The 19,200-nt window shown below is 34.4% G+C and overlaps 2 protein-coding genes across 2 annotated transcripts; one reads left to right on the top strand and one right to left on the bottom strand.

The window, feature by feature from the left end:
• The first annotated feature begins 507 nt into the window (after positions 1-507).
• LOC131930724 (histone-lysine N-methyltransferase SETD1B) lies at positions 508-14,652 on the top strand. Its single transcript, XM_059287314.1, has 15 exons — positions 508-728; positions 1,019-1,182; positions 1,501-1,596; positions 1,779-1,949; positions 2,038-2,137; positions 2,650-4,946; positions 5,465-5,683; positions 6,014-6,233; positions 6,475-6,754; positions 6,918-6,968; positions 7,113-8,191; positions 9,535-9,653; positions 10,216-10,341; positions 10,453-10,710; positions 12,257-14,652. The coding sequence occupies exons 1-15, from the start codon at positions 695-697 to the stop codon at positions 12,428-12,430; spliced, it is 5,388 nt and encodes a 1,795-aa protein (XP_059143297.1). The 5' UTR covers positions 508-694; the 3' UTR covers positions 12,431-14,652.
• Positions 14,653-14,685: 33 nt separating this feature from the next.
• On the bottom strand, positions 14,686-18,382 carry LOC131930725 (rRNA methyltransferase 3, mitochondrial). Its single transcript, XM_059287315.1, has 5 exons — positions 17,977-18,382; positions 16,687-16,931; positions 16,172-16,330; positions 15,653-15,853; positions 14,686-15,111 (listed from the first exon to the last, which is right to left on the bottom strand). Exons 1-5 carry the CDS (start codon positions 18,375-18,377, stop codon positions 14,738-14,740), a joined length of 1,380 nt encoding a protein of 459 aa, XP_059143298.1. The 5' UTR covers positions 18,378-18,382; the 3' UTR covers positions 14,686-14,737.
• Between the last annotated feature and the right edge of the window lie 818 nt (positions 18,383-19,200).

The raw sequence follows: 19,200 nt of genomic DNA on the forward strand, positions 1-19,200 counted from the left end.
AATTCGACAAAAATAAAGTACAATTGAATCAACGGTACTCTTTTACATTTGGTTAAAATAGTTTTTATTCCATGTTGTTTCCGCGAAACGTCATTCTTAGGACTTGACCTAGACACCTGAAAGTCTTACAAAAAAAAAAATTGATTAAAAACATTTTTTTTGCCTGCGATACGAAATGCTTTGCAGCTAGATCTAGATCTAGACTAGTAAAAGAATAACTTTAAAACCAAAGTAAAAGCTTAATGTAAAGATCCAATGAACATTTTGAATACCCAATTGAAATTTATTATTTTTTAGAACCTAGTAGATCTATATAATTGTGGGTGGCTAGCGTTAGTTTCGCATAAAATAAATCATCCTTATTATTTAATAAGAAGTAGACTAGGCAATATATATTTGAAATGAAGTTTGGTTTAATGTTTTGAATATGTTTTATTCATTATTTAGAACCAAGTATTTTCCAAACTAAACCATCACATCCCTTTAACGTTAGCGGAAATTAGAAGGAATTCTGGGACAATGTTGTAGTGAGAAGTGAAAGAAAAAGCTAAGCTAGAACAATAGTTTAGTTTACTCTTTTTGCTTCCAACGTTGACCTAAAAACTTAAGATATTGATTAGAAATAATGACGAAAGGGACTATTAGTCCCGACGTATGATTAGCCCCCATATATGCTACACAGGGCGGCAAGACAATGGAACACGACAGGAGGCATTCAATGGCGATGAGTGAGTAGCGACGACTGACGACACCGCTTCACCAAAATGACACTTGACAGACGTTTACTTGAACTCACGAAAAACCATTTAAGGGTGTCATACGGGATTAATAGAAAATTTTGTTACAACCTGCATGTTTACCTGTAAAATGGTGTTATTAACAATAACAAAAAACATTAATTATTAGGCTACATCAAGTTAGAAGTCTTTTAAATTTTTAAGTTTACCACTTTTCAATATTTTTTTAAAAATAAATTTTCAGAAGAAATTGTTTTAAGCTTCCCCTTTTTATTTTTCAGATATGAATGGAATGGCAAGACACAATCCTCATCCAATGCCATCAGCAAGCAACAGTCTTCCTCCAGACTTTGACAAAAAGAGGAGAAATTATAGGCTTTTAGCAGATCCTATGATTGATCCAAGCAAGGAGAAGCTGTATAGATTTGATGGTCTAAATCCTGTTGTATGTGAACCAAGATTTTGTTGACCTGTTATAGTATTTCAGTTAATTGTTTTTGGTTGGCTGCAATTAGAATAATTGTTAGCCCCTGGCATATATAGAATTGTCATCAGTAATTAAAAATAGTAGATGTCCTGATCTGCAAAATTTTAAAAAAGCAAAAAAACAAATCCATTAACTTAAATTATTTTATTTCGATCTCATTGTTTGTGTCTTGAAACCATTTAAATTCAGTTTTACCTGTTTTATCATTAAACTACAAAATATTGATATTGTACATGTGTTTAGTGCTTCATACTTTTCAACTAACTTTTTTATTAGGATGGTAGAGCTATTGATACTCGTGATCCAAGACCAAGATATCAACGAATTTGCTATAGACGCCAGCCTGCTGATCTGCCTGTGCCAAGATGGAAGGTGATTTTGTAATTAATATAAACTGTAAAGCATTGAAAGTTCAAGTTTTAGTTAATAGAAGTACATTGTTTACATGTGTCCAGTCTTATATAGTTTAACTTTTAAATGAAGGTTCTGAAACAATGATTTTATCTCTTCAACCTGCAAATTAATATGTATTGGATTATTTTTTTGTTTCACAGTATGACCAGTATTATGTGGGTACACCACCAGCTAAGGAGGTGACGTTTAGTAATCTGAATGACAACATCAGTAGAGACTTTCTGGAAAACATGGTGAAAAGTTTTGGTAGAATAGAGGATATAAAGATATACTATCATCCTCGGAACAGAAAACACATGGGAATAGGCAAGGTAATGAAAACGCTACCTTAAATAGACAACCTATTGATGGGCTGATACATTTCAGGGAGTGATATATACATTTAATTAACATCTGCAGGTTGTGTTTGCTCAGTCAAAAAGTGCTAGGGCATGCGTTGAAAAACTCCATCGCACATCCAAAATGGGAAATGTTATGAATGTGTTGTTGGACACTATGGGTACGTTGATGTGTGAAAATTCTGCCCATTTCTCATACATGGAAACTGCCTGCTAAGCTTTCTGAGTGTTGTGACACCTGTTATTGTTTATCAGATCTAATGCTGCTCACTGTGCTTGCTTAACTTGCTATCTTTTATGTTGATCACATTATATTTTTTTGATTAGTAAATTAAGCATGATGTTTAATACCAACCCCACTTTTAAATATTAATCTGGCTTTGCAACCTAAAATAATTCTTTTCATAATGTAGAAAATTTTGAAAAAATCTTAAAAATTAACCACATCAGTAAGTATTTAGTAATCATAACTAGCTCTATTTAATAATAGAATTTTCCACTTTCTTTATTTTTTTTTTTAAATGTGCAAAATTTCATTTATTACTTTTTTCCTTGTTTTCCTTTGTTTTTGTACTTTCTGTCTCATATATGTTGTTTTCCTCTGGCTCTTTTTGCTGTTATATATAAGGCTATAAATAGTTTGAGTTATAAATAATGGTTTTTGTTATTGTAGGAAAAGAACGTCAGCGGCTCATTGATCAGAAACTGACTGACAGACCTAGGATAGAATTGGATTCTGCAGCTTTACCTATGGCGCCTTCTCGGACTAGCAGTGTTGATACACTTGAAAGGTTTGATTATATCGAACCAGAAAGTGAAAGAAAAGCATTTTCAAAAAAGCGTCAGCGTGAACAGCAGGAACAGAGTGACAGTGCTATGTCTGGTCCACCTGACACACCAAGCACCTCATCACAATCAACAGACATTAGTTTCAATCCCGGGACCCCGTTTGGTCAAAATAGCTTTACACCAGGATTTGATCAACACCACCCACCTATTTATATGACACCTGGTGGAGAGCCTCATCCTCCATTTCCACCAGGTGTTGATTATGGTTTTAACACTCCAGGACCTCTTCCTCCATTTCATAATCAAGGCATGCCACCGCACCCTCAGACTCCCATACATCATGGGCCACCTCCTATGACTCCTCATCATCCACTTTTTAATGATGGTTACGGGATTCCACCAGGTCCTCATGGGCCTGGTCCAGGGCATATGCCAGGCCCACCTGGCCCTGGTCATATGCAGGGTCCACCTGGCCCAGGGCATATGCAGGGTCCACCTGGCCCAGGGCATATGCAGGGCCCACCTGGCCCAGGGCATATGCAGGGTCCACCTGGCCCAGGACATATGCAGGGCCCACCTGGCCCAGGACATATGCAGGGCCCACCTGGCCCAGGACATATGCAGGGTCCACCTGGCCCAGGGCATATGCAGGGCCCACCTGGCCCAGGACATATGCAGGGCCCACCTGGCCCAGGGCATATGCAGGGTCCACCTGGCCCAGGACATATGCAGGGCCCACCTGGGCATATGCCTGGCCCACATGGCCCTGGGCATATGTCAGGTCCAGGGCATATGCCATTTGACATGCAGTCTCCCTTTCATCATGATATGCCAAACAGTATGCATGGACCTGGGCCCCCGCCCCCCATGTTTGATCATATGGGCATGAACAACAGAATTGATGAAAGAGACTGGCGTCGTGGTGGCAGACCGGGCATGGACACCCCATCTTCCTCAATGTCAACACCTATGTCTGCACCAAGTCCTGTACCAATGAACAACTTGCCTCCTCGAGGCAGAGATCCTAGGTCAGAAAAACTTCCAGTTTTAGAATCGCAGAGAGAACCTCCTTCAGAAAAACCTGCAACACTGCCAGATACCCCTGAGGCAGACAACGATGAGGAGCCTAGGTTTATGAGTTTGGAATCGAGAATTCAGAGTTTACTTCAGGGTGGTTCAGAGGCGGAAGAGAAAGATGAGGGTAAAACAGGATTAGATATTGGGCCTGATCCTGAGGTGCCACCATCCCCATCACCTATGGCAGCGCAAAAACCTCATCCTCATATTCCTCAGCATCCACATCCCCAAGACATGATGCCTTGGGACAATGGTGTTCACATGCACCCACCACCTCCACCGCCACCAGGGCATATGCCACCAATGCCTCCTCACCTTCACATGCAGCCTCCACATCACCCACCTCTAATGCAACCTATGCCACCAGGTTTACCCCCAGGTCACATGGGACCTCGCCCACACATGGACATGTGGCCAGGCAATGGGGTGCACCCGCATCCTAACATGCCATGGCCACACCCACCACCAATGGATGGACCTCATGCTCAACCATTTGAACCTCCTCGATCTCAAAATAATATTGATGGACCTTCTAAAGGTAGGGGTAAAAATAGAAAGAAAAATAGAAATAAAGGTGGGAAGTTCGGCAGGCAAAATCCTTCATTTCTGCCCCCAGAGACTATATCACGTCCTCCCCTCATCCCAGATAATAAACGTGATAATCGCAAGAGAGGTGAGAAGCTCATGGGTGATACATCTCCTCTTCCATTGATGGAATTAGACTTTAAATCTCCTTTTTCAGAAGATTCTCAACAGGCAACAACCAATGGTCAGTTGAATAATAAAGACATGGAGGATGATAGAATGAGCTTGGATTCTGTCAGTAGTGGAGATGAAAGGCTAGAAGTGAACCCTCCAGGTGGATTACGTCAACCTTTCAATGGCGACTGGCGGAATCAGCATGGATTTGATAACTTTGGTGTTTTTAATCCTGAGTTTGATTCAGAAACAGATTATGTCACCCACATGTTTTCTACAGTGTTGAATGAATTTGTGACAGAGTTAAAAAGTATTATGCAAAGAGATTTGTGCAAAAAGATGGTTGAGACATCTGCATTCAAGTATTTTGAAAATTGGTGGGACCAACAAGAGGAGAAAAACAAGGTAATTGCTATTTCTCTCTTTACTAATAGTGTGCATTTGCTGTTGTAGTTTTAGCAGTGTTCTAGCCTAAAGCTGAAATCTAAATACTATGCTGTATAATATTTATTTTGTATCAATAATATACCACACACCATACCATATTTGAAACATTATCCTCTCAAATTGTTCTGGATTGTATGTTAAGACTTGGTTTTTAAAAAATGTTTGAAGTGAGACCCATCTATTATGAATATTTAAATATGGGGAGTATTGGTTCTAACAATGTCTGACAGTGGACTCTTCCAAAAATAGGTGTGATAGGTTGTTGGTGGTATTGTAATCTCAGGTTTAGTTTTATTATCGAAATTAGGGCTTGGGCTATGGTAGGGTTTGGGTTAGCTCTGCTAATACCTCTTTTTTAAAGAAGATTACATTATTGTGGCATTATCAAACACTGGTATAAATATATATGGTTGTAGTCTTCTTTAAATGATTTAGAATTGAAATTTATCCTGAAAGTAGTATTTTCTTATTGAAAGGTTCCTGTTAAGGTTCCAAATGCTGAAGAAAAGAAAGAAAAAGTAGCTCCTGTCAGTGCTACAACTCCTGCCATTACATCTGCTCTAGCTGGCTTATTTGAAGCCAGACACCCATGGGCTAAAGAAGGTGGCCTTGAGTCAGGCTTAGGATTTAACAGATACAGTTCTGGTGGTCTGCTTGGTATACGTTCTGGGTTTTCAAAGTTGCCATCTTTTAAGGTATTATTTATACTAGTGCAATATCAAACACTTGTTTAAACTATTTTTAATTTGATTTCTTATAACTTGTCTGGATGTTTTCTTATAAGTTAGATATTTCTTTATATGTAATGTATAAATTTAGAACTTTAAAACGTAAAAGTTTAGAACTTTGTAATGAGTGTCTAGCTTTACTCATGTGGTCTGTAAAAGATGTCTGAAGTTTACATTGATTAAATTAATAGCGTGGGACTAATCAAACACTTATCCACATTGTTGTAGAAGTTCTTGTAATCAATTTCATACTTATTTGGTAGGGAATATTCAAACATTTTATTCAAATTGTTAAAGAAAAAAGCCCCAGAACCTACACCAGTAGAAGAGGATGAAGAAACACAAGATAATGCTACAGAAGGGAAGGTAAAGCATGATAAGAAGTTAGCATCAGAGGATGAAGATGATGAAGAAGATGATGATGAATCTGATCTTGAAGAAACCTCTAAAGCATTAGGCAAGAAGCCTCAGAGGAAAATCTACAGCTCTGATGAAGAATCTGATGATGAGAAAGCAGGTAGGACATTTAAAAAATGCTGTTGTTATTTAAAATCAAAACTGCAGTACATAATTTGTATTAGATTTATTTTCAAATATTAGTACTCTTATAGGTTATTGCTGGCTAAATTATTAGCTTTGGTACACCTTTGATTTGATGGCTACTTGTTCGGTAACAGCTCTGTGTAAATGATTTAACATTTAATGTTATTTATTATAAATAATGCATGGTTGTTCATGTGTGTACAAATCTGTTTCAGTACAAGTTGAAGACAAGGAAGAGAGTGAGGAAGAAAGTGACATGGAGAGTAGTGAAGACATTGAGAGCAGTGAGGAGGAGGAAGAGGAAGAAGAAAGTGAAACTTCAGAGGAAGAAATGTCAACAGATGAAGAGGAAGTAAAGAAAGAAATCAAGAAGAGTGAAAAAGTGGTTGAAAAAGATGAAATGTCCTCTCTGTCTTCACTTTCCTCTTCATCCTCATCTGAGGAGGAAGAAGAAGAGAAAATTGAAACCAAAGCAAAAAAGAGTTCAGATGATGAGTAAGAATGTGTTGTTTTTTGTTTTCCTGATTAAAACATCATATTTAATTTAAAAAACAACTAAAAATAACTTATTCAAAAGTGTGTACACAACTAAAATTCAGATTTGCAATCAAACACAATAACCCTTATTATAATTATTTTTTATAAATTTAATCTGTAGGGATGAAGAATCGGGAGAAATCAAGTCTGAAGAAGAAAGTGAAGAAAAAGAGTAAGTGTCCACCATTGTAGCATATAGCTAAAAATCTTTACTTATTATATATATTGTGTAAGCAAAATCATATGGTATTATCACAATTTTTAAAGTGTTTATTTATTTTATTCTAGAAATATTCACCTGTCTTTATAATTGCAGAGATTCAAGTGAAGATAGTAAAGCCAAATCCCCTGCCAGAAGCCTTTCTCCAATTAAGGAAGAAAACCATAAAAAGGACTCAGATACTGAATCCACTTCCAAAGAGATTATTGATGAAAAACATTTGTTTGAAGAGCCCAAGTATCGTCCTCCTGGACGTGGTCGAGGAGGCCGAAGAGGTAGAGGAGGCAGAAGAGGGAGAAGAAAGAGTAGTGAGTCTGATGATGATAGATCAGTTTACTATAAGCCTGAGGTGAAGGAAGACAAAATAGATGAACTTCCTGATTCAACGGATACAGAAGCTGCTAAAATGCTAATGGCACTGTCAAGACAAATGTCACCCAGAGCCCCAAGCCATACTTCAGGAAATGAGGATATGGATGACATTACTTCGGAGGACGAAGAACGTAGAAAATTTGTCAACTCTGCAATAGCAGAGCATGATTATTTTTCTACAAGACCAAAAGGCACAGAGGTGTCTGATTCAGACTCCACAGATTCTGCAGATGATGAGGCCATTCGTATCACTCAGGAAATTTGGATTGATCATAATTACTGCTTGCCGTCAGCACGTATGAATGTCAAGGAGCCTGAGGATACTAAGCATAACAGAAGTACAGCAAGAGGAAGGAAGGAAATGGAAGCCAAGATTGATGCCACCATAGATGAAGTTATTTCACTTGCCCACAAGAAATCCGAGCCAAAGAAAAAGTCCCCCGCTGCCAAAGAAGCTAAAAAGCCTAAGGGAAATAAAAAATTGACTGATGTGACAAATAGGCAAAAAATCAGCAGAGAGTTGGCTAACATTCTAATGGATGTTGAGCCGAAACCCAGAGTGACTTTTACACCGAGATCTATTCATGAGGAGAGACAGGTGTTCTTTGATATCTATCACCATGGTATGGATGATGAGGACATAAATTATCTGAAGAGGACATATGATTCCTTGATGCAGTCAGATGATCCAATGTTCTACTGGCTGAATGACATCTTATGGGTTGATCATCCACACACAAGGATACCTGATCCACCTCGGAAGCGAAGGAGAGTTGAGGAGAATACTCGTGTTCACAAAACTGGTGAGTACTGCATTCAATGTTATTTTTAAAATTCTTATTTTACACGATTATCCGATTTTTCTCCTTAGTACAAATGCACTTAGATTGGCATATATTGGTTATACCATAATTTGTTGACTGTGCCAAAATTTAATTAATGAAAAATTAAAAAAATGAGATAACCTAAGCTCTATAAAGTAATTTCAGTGCAATATTAATTGTAATAATTTTGGTACATGATCTGTTTTTTTTTACTCACTGGCAACGTTAAATAAGTGAAGTGTAGTAATGCACATAATCTGTTGAGGATAGATTACTTTGTATATATGTAAATTTGATTCAAGAAGAATTTATGGTAAACATGATTTCTTTCTTTAATTAGAATAGGAATGATTTAAGAGTTGTAAAGGTATTAATTGCCTATAATAAAAATATATTTAACAAATACCTAAACTGCAATTTACACTGGTAAAAGTTAATTCACACCTTGGTACTATATAAAAAAAAATGTAAAATAGACCTTTTAAAAAATAGGGTATTTTCTTATGGAAATCTAAAGGCTTTAAAACAGAAACTGTTTTGTTCAGCACACATTGCATAATCCAAGGAAGGAACTTTGCAGCTTGTTAACCATGAAAAAACAATATAAATTTATAAAGGCCATATAAAGTGCATTTTTTTGTTCTGCTAATTGGATGTTCTTTTTCTGTTCATTTAAAGTTTTGTAAAGCAAGCAAAAACATACATATTGTATATTACATTTTAATTCAGTTTTAGAAATTAGTGTACTGTATCATATATTGAATAATTTTTTTAGTGTATTGTGTTGTATTATATTGTAATGTATCATATCATAATTTTATCATTCATGTTGTGAGGTGTATTTGTATGTTATTATAATTGGGAAAGCTGATAGTAATAGGACATAGTCGGAAAGTGGGGGAGGGGTATTGGGATTGGAATTAAAGATGTCTGGGATCTGGTTGTTTGAGCTAGGAAGCAGATTTTGAACATGCTTTCCTAAAAGAAGGAGCACTGATTGGATTACAGTGTAACATACATTGTGTGGTTGTGCTCTGTGTTCATGGTGTTATGTATGCTGTTTTATGTTAGTGTACTCATCTGTATTGTATATGTTGTGAGATAGTGTGGCCTTATCTATGCTTTAAAGTGGTGTCTTCTGGTTGAACATGGGAAGCATGAGGGTCAGACAGAAAATGTGGAGTTAAATTTGGTGGAAAGGTAGCTGGGTAGAGATATTGGAGCTGGTGAAGCTGTGGTTGGGAGGTTGTGGTTGTTTATGTGCTTTCCTGTTTACCTTTTTCCTGGTCTAGTTCTGTTAAAATAAAGCTATTTATTTACAGGATGTGCAAGAACTGAGGGACATTACAAAATAACACTGGATGAAAAAATGAAATATTTAACCAATACAAAGAACCTTGCTCTTCACCAGCAAAAGGAAGAAGATGCAGAAAAACAAATGGTAGGTACTTTTTAGCGCAATTTCCATACGGACAATTGCGATTATTAAGTCGTTATTTCTGGATGGATGGATGTCCGCAATGGATGGATGTGTATCTCCTCAACGAAGCAATATCGAGGACTAGTTCCAAAAGCAAATATGTTAAGCAAGTTCCGAGGATGATTGTGGGCCAAAAAAATTCCCGGAATTCCTTCCTGGATTTCCCGGAAAAGCCAAAAAAACCTCGAAATAAATGCAGTTTTTGGCCCATATCTCGGCAACCAGACCACTTAGCGACTTGAAACATTTACCAATTGATTCCTGCCATAATTTAGAACAATATTGCCGAAGAAAGTTTTCAAAAATATCCTTTCGTTCTGTCACAAAAAATTAAGGAAATTGCGCTTAAATTGTCACTAGACTTTTTATTAACTTGTTTTGTAAAATACAGCCAGAAAACTCATTTTCTTTTCAGGCCTGTGTTGTAGAATGATAGGACAATAATTTTGCATTTTATTTCACTAAATGTAGATTTACATTTTATTCTTCTGAATAATAATTGTATTTAAATCTGCTTTATCAGGAGGATGTTAAAAAGAAACAGACTTCTCGAGAAGTGCGTAGTGAAAATCGTCGACTACAGGCAGCAATAGCACTCTTTCAAGAAAATTTGGAAGTCAGCGACTTGCTCAAATTTAATCAACTCAAGGTATGTACACTTGCAATAAACATTTTGTAACTAAGTTTATCTTATTTCTAAGTAAATTATAGATTTTTATTAAACTTTGTCTTTAAAATGCATTTTGCAATACATTTTCAGTTCCGTAAGAAGCAATTACGATTTGCTAAATCTGGCATTCATGACTGGGGTCTCTTTGCAATGGAACCTATTGCGGCGGATGAAATGGTTATTGAATATGTTGGTCAGGCCATCAGACAACCCATAGCCGATTTGCGAGAAAAACATTATGAACAGACTGGAATAGGAAGCTCATACTTGTTTCGTGTGGATCATGAGACGATTATTGATGCCACAAAATGTGGAAATCTGGCTAGGTTTATCAATCACAGTTGTAATGTAAGTAACAGTTATTTTTGTTTACTGTGGATAAGGTCAGTGTTGAGGTGTAGTTTGAGATATTGAGAAATTCTTGCACAAAGTATCTTGTTAAGTATTATCAGTAAGAATGAGAATGATTCTAAATTTCATTTTAACCATTAATGTCCCATTCATTCTACCAAAACTCCACCCATGACGGCCCAATGTAAGGAGCATAACTCTGTATGATCAAGTGAATAGTTTCACAAAATATTTGTTTTTGTCTAAATGAAATTGAAAATTAAGATAAAAACTACTGCATAATGTTGGGAATAAACCTGGCTTTCCAACAGTATTAAATAGAATATATTATATTCGGTACAAGTACAGTATAAAAATAAAAATGTCGGAGAAAATTCAAAACAGGTCATTTTCGGTAGTCAACTTTATTTATTTTTGTCTAAACAACTATGCATCGAATTTAACAGTTAAATATCAATTTGGTTATGTTTAAGATATATAATTCATAAAATACATGCCTAGATACGTTTAGAGGGATTATTTTATTTTATTTTTAATATTAAATCTACTAAAAATAGGACAGATGAGTCTAAAATTTCGAGATGGAAAGAAACTATTATTTTTTATCTTTCAAAAGCGCCATTGAAATTAGAAGACCGGAAAAGGATGCTGAAACTATCAGACTTCCTGTTTAGTTAAAAATTAGGATTTGTAGGCCAAATTTTAATGAAACAAATTTAATTTTTCTATGCGTATTGTAAGCGGGCGGCAGCGGGCGTTACGGGACATTAACGGTGTCGGGCGGCAGCGGGCGTTACGGGACATTAATGGTTAATAGCATAATTTTGCTGTTAAATTTTAGACATTTAAATATTGAAAATATACATTTTAAAATCATCATCACCACAATAACCCATGGCTGCCTTAAAAAAATGTTTAGTAAAATAAGCAGAGGATTTTTTAGAATAGGGTTTTTGTAAAAAGTATTTTACACCTTTTTTTTAGTAAAAAGTTATCAGAGTCCAATTTGAATTATCACTATTTATCTGCATAAATATAAGTGGCTATGTTACTGATACTAAGATTTTTTAAATTTGTAGCTACAAAAAAATCAAATTATTAGAACGTATTATTCTTAGTTGCCTCGTTATTAATTTATAAATAACTGCTTGCATTGTTGTATTATTTCTATGACTAGAGCCATTGGGAATTTTTTGTGGAAAAAAGATTTAGATTCAATTGAGAAACTGTCAGTAAAAACATTTTTGGGGTTAGAGAAAGTTCACTTTATAGGCTTAAGCACCTTGAAACTTGTGGGAAGTGAGAGAGGGGGCGGTTGTTATGGAAAGCAAAAGTAAAACCTCTGAGACGTGATCATTGTAACAAGGATATCAAAGTAGAAAAATTATGGTAAAAATAGTACAAGTAGGCATTGTAGTATAACATTTTGCATTTAGTAAGCTGTTAAGATTTGTGTGCAAGCTTATGTGTTAACTGAAGTTCTTGTTAATTGCACACTTTTAAGCTGTTTAGTATGTGATTTAATTTTCCTTTCTGTTTACAGCCAAACTGTTATGCAAAGATCATTACAGTGGATTCTCACAAAAAGATTGTAATCTACTCCAAAAGAGATATTGATGTTAATGAAGAGATCACCTATGATTACAAATTCCCATTTGAGGAGGACAAAATTCCATGTCTATGTGGCTCTCAAGGCTGTAGAGGATATCTTAACTAATGGTAGAGTTAGCATAACTAGTTGTCTTACTGTTATCACATATTGTACATTTGCTTATCAGGTCTGTGAATTGACTTGTCATACATTGCCAGAGAGATCAAATGGTGGGACCCGACTTTATTGTTGAACTAAGTAAAAGATTAATCAGAAGTTACAGATTATATATGTATTGGGATATCTGTAGCTTGTTTTAAAGAGAAAAGAATGAGTTCATGAGCAGCAGAACTAGAGGAGCTGTGCTGTATGACATTTTGTCATCATTGCTGTGGTTGATGTTGTTGGGGGAACAGCAACACCTTCAAGATGTTTGCCTCAGAGTCTACTAAACACTGAACATTTTTTGAGCAGCTATTAGAGAAAATGTGTGCTGACTAAGGATGTAATAAATCAAAATAATTTAATTGGAAGTTAAGAGGGGAGTTAGCTTTCAAGTTAAAAACAATATCTGTGATTACTGTTCCATGTTGAACATTGTGGAGCTTGAGAAAAATGTTACAGTATAAATCAAGTATCATTAATAAATCATCACACGAACATCCCACTCGTTTCATATGAACTGCTGAGTTGTTTGTACATGTAATAAGATGTAGCAATGTATATCCGAACCATGTCATATATTTATTTAACCATGTAAGAAATATTTCTCATCTATTTTAGACAGATCTTTTTTAAATTACTTGACCAAGTGCAATTTCATTAGGTTTTCTAGCCATTTTCATTTAGTGCTCATAGTCCCCATGTTGAATTTAAAAAAAAGATTTATAACTTGAATGGCTTGATTAATGCTGTAATCTTTTTTTGTACTTAGAATTTCCTTTCAGTTATGGACCATTGATTTATCAATCATACATTTTCATTCATTTGATATTAATAACATTATTGATAGCAATGGTAACACCAGTGACAATCGTTTGGCTAAATTGATGAATGTTTCTTTGTTTTCCATTCTCATTAGACTGCTGGCTCATTTCCTGTAAATGCTGTATTTAGTCCCTTTTTTAAGTAATATGAAATAGCTGTGTATGTTTTATAAAGGCAAGTTAGATTTAAAAAAAAACAATTTCTTAGTGTGTGTCATTTGTAAAGACCTACCTTGTATAAACATTAAAACATTTCTATCTGCCTGGTATAAGATTTTTTTCTTGCCTTCTTAGAATAGTTTTAGATTTAAAGCTATTTTGTTTTGGCCTCATCAGATAAATCTCTTACATCTGGTGGTTTGACCCATACAAGAGGTGTTTCTAACATTACTTCAATGTGCCTCAGGTGCTTGCAAGGTGTTACGTTAAAGAAATCATCTGAGCTCAACATTAAATACATGAAATTTCAGATTAGAACAATTTTTTTTTGCATGAATGTTGACATTTCTTCCTGCTAATATTTCTTCCAGGCTCTGTTAATGTATTTTTTGGGGCAGCATCTTCAGTATTGAGGTTTGCATAATTTAACTAATAAAAAATATGATACACTGAATTATATATAGAAATATATGTAGATTACTTGAAAACTCTAATTGTATGGTGCTTACTTACATTTCTGATTAGATAGCTTTTGTTTTTCTTTTTGTGATTGCAGTGCTTTTATGGCAGTTTTATGTCCCATATTTTTTGTCTTGTCTACATGATTTCTGAGATAAAAACTCATCCATCTTCCAATTAAGTTTTATAAAAATATAAATTTTTGCATTTAATGTTTATATTGGCCAAGTAGAGACAGCAAGTCAAGATAAAAAAAAAATTAGACCATTTCCATCTGTACGATTAATGTTGCCATATGATACGTCCTATTGTTGTACCCAGTTGAATTAAATGTATTTGTAGAAACTGTTTAGTATATAGGCTGTGTTCTTTTTCTCTCTACACTCTGTATTATTTACAGTATATTGCTTCATTTTTTTGCTGAGCATTTATTTAAATTTAATGAACTGCAACAATAAGCTTATCATGTCCCTATAATATTCTATAAACAACTTTTAGTTTGTGTTGTTTTGGGGAGGGGGGGTTTACTCTTAGGTTTTCTGTTTTATTAATCCTAACCTTTTTTTTTAAATAAAAATTATCTTGACCAATTTTTCATGGTCCCTGTAAATAATCTTTGATAATAATGTTATTGCATTAATCATTATGTAAATGAACTCTTGTATAAAATGTATTTGTTGTGCAGATGTAAATATTATGTACAGTTGACTATTTCTATGAAAATGTGGAAAATAAAATCTTGCTGGAAACAAAAAAATAATGCTAAAAATTTTTTTTCATTATGTATTTAGATTTCATTACATGAAGATAACAGAAAAAAAAAAAATTATTACTTTAGCAACTTTTTTCGCAACTCGTATAAAATAATGCTTCCAGCTATACCAGTATTCAGGCTGTTGACAAACTCTGTCATTGGTATAGTCACGTACTGTCCATAGTGATCAAAGGCAAATCTTTTTGCTAATGCACTGAGTCCTTCTGTCTCCCCACCAACAACTAAAGCAACATGTGGCCGGCCCTGGTCTGGGGGGAAGTTGATCTTAATATCAGAATATTCACTGACCACCAAGGGTACATTGTGAAATGGATAGGCCTTGTCTTCTGCATGTTTATCCACTGAGATCTTTCTCATCTCCGACTCCATGGCATCATTATCTTTTTCATATTCATTATCAGAATCAGACAAGTCTAGATCCTCTGAAACTTGTTGAAAAAAGGCAATGAAAATTTACTTTGTGAAATTCTGGTTAAAAAATGTTATAATGTTAAAAAAAACAATAAATATACTCATATGAGAAATTTTTTAAATACATAAATCACATTACCTAAGTAAGGTACCCTTTTATGACCAAAGGACCATGGAGGCAGACCTCAAAATAAGAATAGATTATGTGGACAACAGAATGCCCAACCACCTTTACTTTACCTAAGTCAGGTACTCATCAGAGCTAGGTGACATATTCTAGATGCTGAACTGTGTTTTAGTCACATTGTTTTAAAAATGTGTATCCTTATCAGTAAATTTTACCAAATTTTGCATATATGATCAGCCATTATATGAGTCTTAAATGTTCAGTGTGCACAGTATGCTAAATCAGAGGAAGTAAATGTATTGGAATAATGTAACTTTTAAATTCAGTCTGCTGAATTAACTTAGTATTTATAAATCAATAAAATTAATAAGCATTAATTGAGGAATATCTCCCCTAAGCTTACTGCATACAATTATTAAAATAGACTGTACCTTGTAAATCTTCAAGAGCCATTTGTTGGTCAAAAGATCTCTCCAGTATATGAGATGGCCTTGAATTGGCTAGAAAAACTTGTGTGCCTTCTGTAACATAATTATGAACCTCCGACCAGCTGAGTCCAGAGTAGATTGGAACACAAAAGTGCCCACCCATAGCAGATCTAATAACCTTGCCCTCCCACACATTCACACTGCCTGAAAAGGTGCACAAGAAAATAAGATAATTATATTAACTATAAACATTTGGCTCAAATCAAAATATTGAAAATTATCACACCAAATGGGTGGACCATTTGTTTAATCAAAGTACTTAATTTAAGCCAATTTAATGAAACCTGTACACTTAAATATTGGACTGCTAGTTCAACATTAAAATATTGAAAATTATCACACAAAAAGTTTAATCAAACTAATTAACAAAAATAATTTAATTAATGACAACTATACACAACATGTAGCACATCCAACAGCCATATAACTTAATTAACAAAATTAATAACTACTGTACACTACCTGTAGTCGTTATGATACGTTCACACCCAACAGCCGCAGCAGTACGAATCAGTGTCCCAGCATTTCCAGGGTCCTTCAAGCTATCAAAGATAAGTGTAATGGGGACTTGCTGTTTGGAATGTGCAAGCACTTCCCCAGGCTGTGGCTTATCAAACAAGCCTAGAAAGATTTTCATTAACATGTTTATTTGCATTTGTAGGTGCCATGCCAGAAATTTATATTTGTACTATTGCACACATTTTTTTAAAAAATGACTAGAATAATCAATATATCAAAATGCTTTGATTGTGATTACAAGTAAATAGTAATAATTCTTACGAACAAAATTAATAAAGGATCTAAGATAAATATAATAGCTCTAGCTGTAAATACAGAGAACATTTTGAAAACAAACCAACTATTAAAATTTTTTTTTCTGATAGATGGTTCATTCACTTTAGAAAATAATAATACCAGCAACATTTATTAAAAATACTCTTTAATGATAATTCTTGTAAGTAAAACGAAATTCATACCTAAAATACCAGATGGTGTTTTTGTGTCTGACCATACTTTCATGTCCCGGTATAAAATCTTGTATAAATTCACATCTTGAAGAAGTTCCGGAGTGAGCCCATCCAAGACATCAAACTCACAAAAATATATGCACTTAGCTTTGGCACCCATTTTGAGAGCATCTTTGATTAGTCTTTGGCCTTCTAAGACAATAAGATCTGAAGTTTTGTTGTGACCAGTAGATTTTGCTTCAATAACGGTTCGGCTAATGTGAAAAAAATGGTAACACTCAACTTATAAAATGAACATAAACTATGCCATAATCTATTACTATATTTAAAAAAAAAAATACATGATTTCCTAGTTGTGTCAATATGCTATGTGAGGTCTAGTTGAGTTAACAGGAAAAATATATTAATAAGCAGTCTGTTTAGGTGTGTGGTTAGTATCTGTCATCTCTAGTCCAAGGCATATAATAATATGTTACAGAAACTACAAAGCTATATTTTAAAAGATAAGTGGGTGGTACTTCTGAGGCTATAAACAAATTTTGACCATTTGTATCCTTAGCAGAATGTCTCCCAGGCCTGGCCTCAACCAACTGGTGGGTTTGTTGCAATATACAATCTATTCTAAATCATCCATTTGTAATTGTCACTATTGTGCAAATGCTATTGATTGAAATGAAACAGCGCCAAAAATTTGATAGAAAAAAAAATGAAACTAAAAGTAAAAGTGATCAGAACACTGTGCGATAGGGGAGGTAATTTAACTCATAAATGGGACTAACAAAAGTAAAGTCACTTGAGTTTTAAAATTTTATAATTTAGGCCTAAATACTAATGGAGGCGAGCGAGTTGACGAGAATCCTTTCATCGTGTTGTTGACATGGAATAAAAACATGCTTTTTTAGATTTTGCAAACAAAGCGACCGTAAAAATAATAAAAAATAAAAACTTAAGCCTGAGATTAATTGAGAAAATAAAATTGATGGCAGCCTATTGAATAGCAGGATGCCATTCTTTATGTTGCCATTACATGTGAAAACCAAATTGTTTTTGCTTTTTTTAAAATTTTTAATTATTTACTAATTTAGTTATCAAAAATATTAATAACATCAAATAATAGGGCCTACATCCAATCTTTAATAAAGTCCGAAAAAGACCAGACAGACAGGATTTTATAACCATATTAATTAATTGTAACTACGCCCTGCATGATTTTTAAATTATATAATGGGCCTCTCGAATACTTTCTCGCTCGCATCCATTCTAGGCCTAGAATTCTATAAAAAAAAATAGTTGTCTTACCCTAGTCTAGCATCACCTTCTTTTAATGTTTCGTACATTAGTCCTGAGGGAGTTTTCTGTAATGCATTTGCTGCACTATGTTTAGAAATCTCATGAAGCTTTTGCTCATAAACCTTTTTGTTTACTTCATTCAGTTTAAATAACTGATCTTTTTCATTATTGAGAGTTTTGACTGCATCTTCTTGAACTGGGTCACCAGGAAAATATGGATACTGAGTATTTTTTCTAGGATCCATAGGTTTGACCTTTTTCTTTTTCTGGCTATGTACTTTATGTAGCTTTACAGAAGAAATATGTAGATACGCATTATTCAGTACTCGCAAGTCTTCTCTGAAAGTACCAAAAGATTGTGAAACTTTAAAGAGTCTGCAGTAACTCAACCTTGTGATGGAGGCTGCCATTTTTAAAAATGTATAAAACTCCAACCAATAATAACAAACTCTTAACGGAGTAATTTTTAAAATAGCAGTAGGCACAACGATAACAATATAACATTTTTTGTTTGGAGGGAATCGTCGTCCATGCATAGTGCCTAACGTCAAACTTTTATTTTCATAGATTTCTTTTAATATATTTTTTTAGCTCCGTCAACATTAATAAATTTCTAAATAAATAAGATCTATAATTAACAAAAAATAGCCTTTTATCCTTATAATGCTTTTACTTAAAGTCACAAAGTGTGTCGTCACACTTTTTTTCTTAATCCCCCTCCCTCTCGTCGCACAAAATTCCAACCCCTCCCCACCAAACAGGAATGTGACGTCATTTATAGACCATCCCCATCAAGCAGAAAGAAATGCAAATTATAAAATAAAAAATAATAGGACGCATAAATATTAAATAGACATTTGTTTTAAACAGCATTAACAATCGGTTTATCAATCACAAATTATTTGACTAAAAGCAAGTTAACGCTACATGTTTTATTTGCTCTAAATAAAAACATTCTTGGAAACTAATCTACAGTATTTAATACAAACAATATCAATAAACAACACCGTTAATAATTTGAATGTTTTCATATAGCAGACGAAAGCTGGGTATTCTAATTTTTTATGTCGGTTTAAAATTAGTTACTGAAAAGTTTTTACTATTTATTTTATTTTTAAGAAGGCCTAAAAGTTTTAGGCTAAAACTCACCAGTAACTAATAAATGTTATTATAATGTTACTGAAGAAATTATCGATCAAAGGCCAACAACTCAGTATAAAACACAATTTTTAT

The sequence above is a fragment of the Physella acuta genome, unplaced genomic scaffold (assembly GCF_028476545.2).
Source record: "Physella acuta isolate Inbredline_101_S28 unplaced genomic scaffold, ASM2847654v3 ptg001831l, whole genome shotgun sequence".
Lineage (NCBI taxonomy): Eukaryota > Metazoa > Mollusca > Gastropoda > Physidae > Physella > Physella acuta.

Bases quoted from the DNA above. Each gene is read 5' to 3' on its own strand.
- LOC131930725 (XM_059287315.1), bottom strand. From the start codon at position 18,377: ATGGCAGCCTCCATCACAAGGTTGAGTTACTGCAGACTCTTTAAAGTT. The intron at 16,331-16,686 runs GTATGAATTTCG...AAATCTTTCTAG, and splicing joins AACACCATCTGGTATTTTAG to GCTTGTTTGATAAGCCACAG. The intron at 15,854-16,171 runs GTAGTGTACAGT...GCACCTTTTCAG, and splicing joins ACGTATCATAACGACTACAG to GCAGTGTGAATGTGTGGGAG.
- LOC131930724 (XM_059287314.1), top strand. From the start codon at position 695: ATGGAACACGACAGGAGGCATTCAATGGCGATGA. The intron at 1,950-2,037 runs GTAATGAAAACG...TAACATCTGCAG, and splicing joins AACACATGGGAATAGGCAAG to GTTGTGTTTGCTCAGTCAAA. The intron at 6,234-6,474 runs GTAGGACATTTA...AATCTGTTTCAG, and splicing joins ATCTGATGATGAGAAAGCAG to TACAAGTTGAAGACAAGGAA.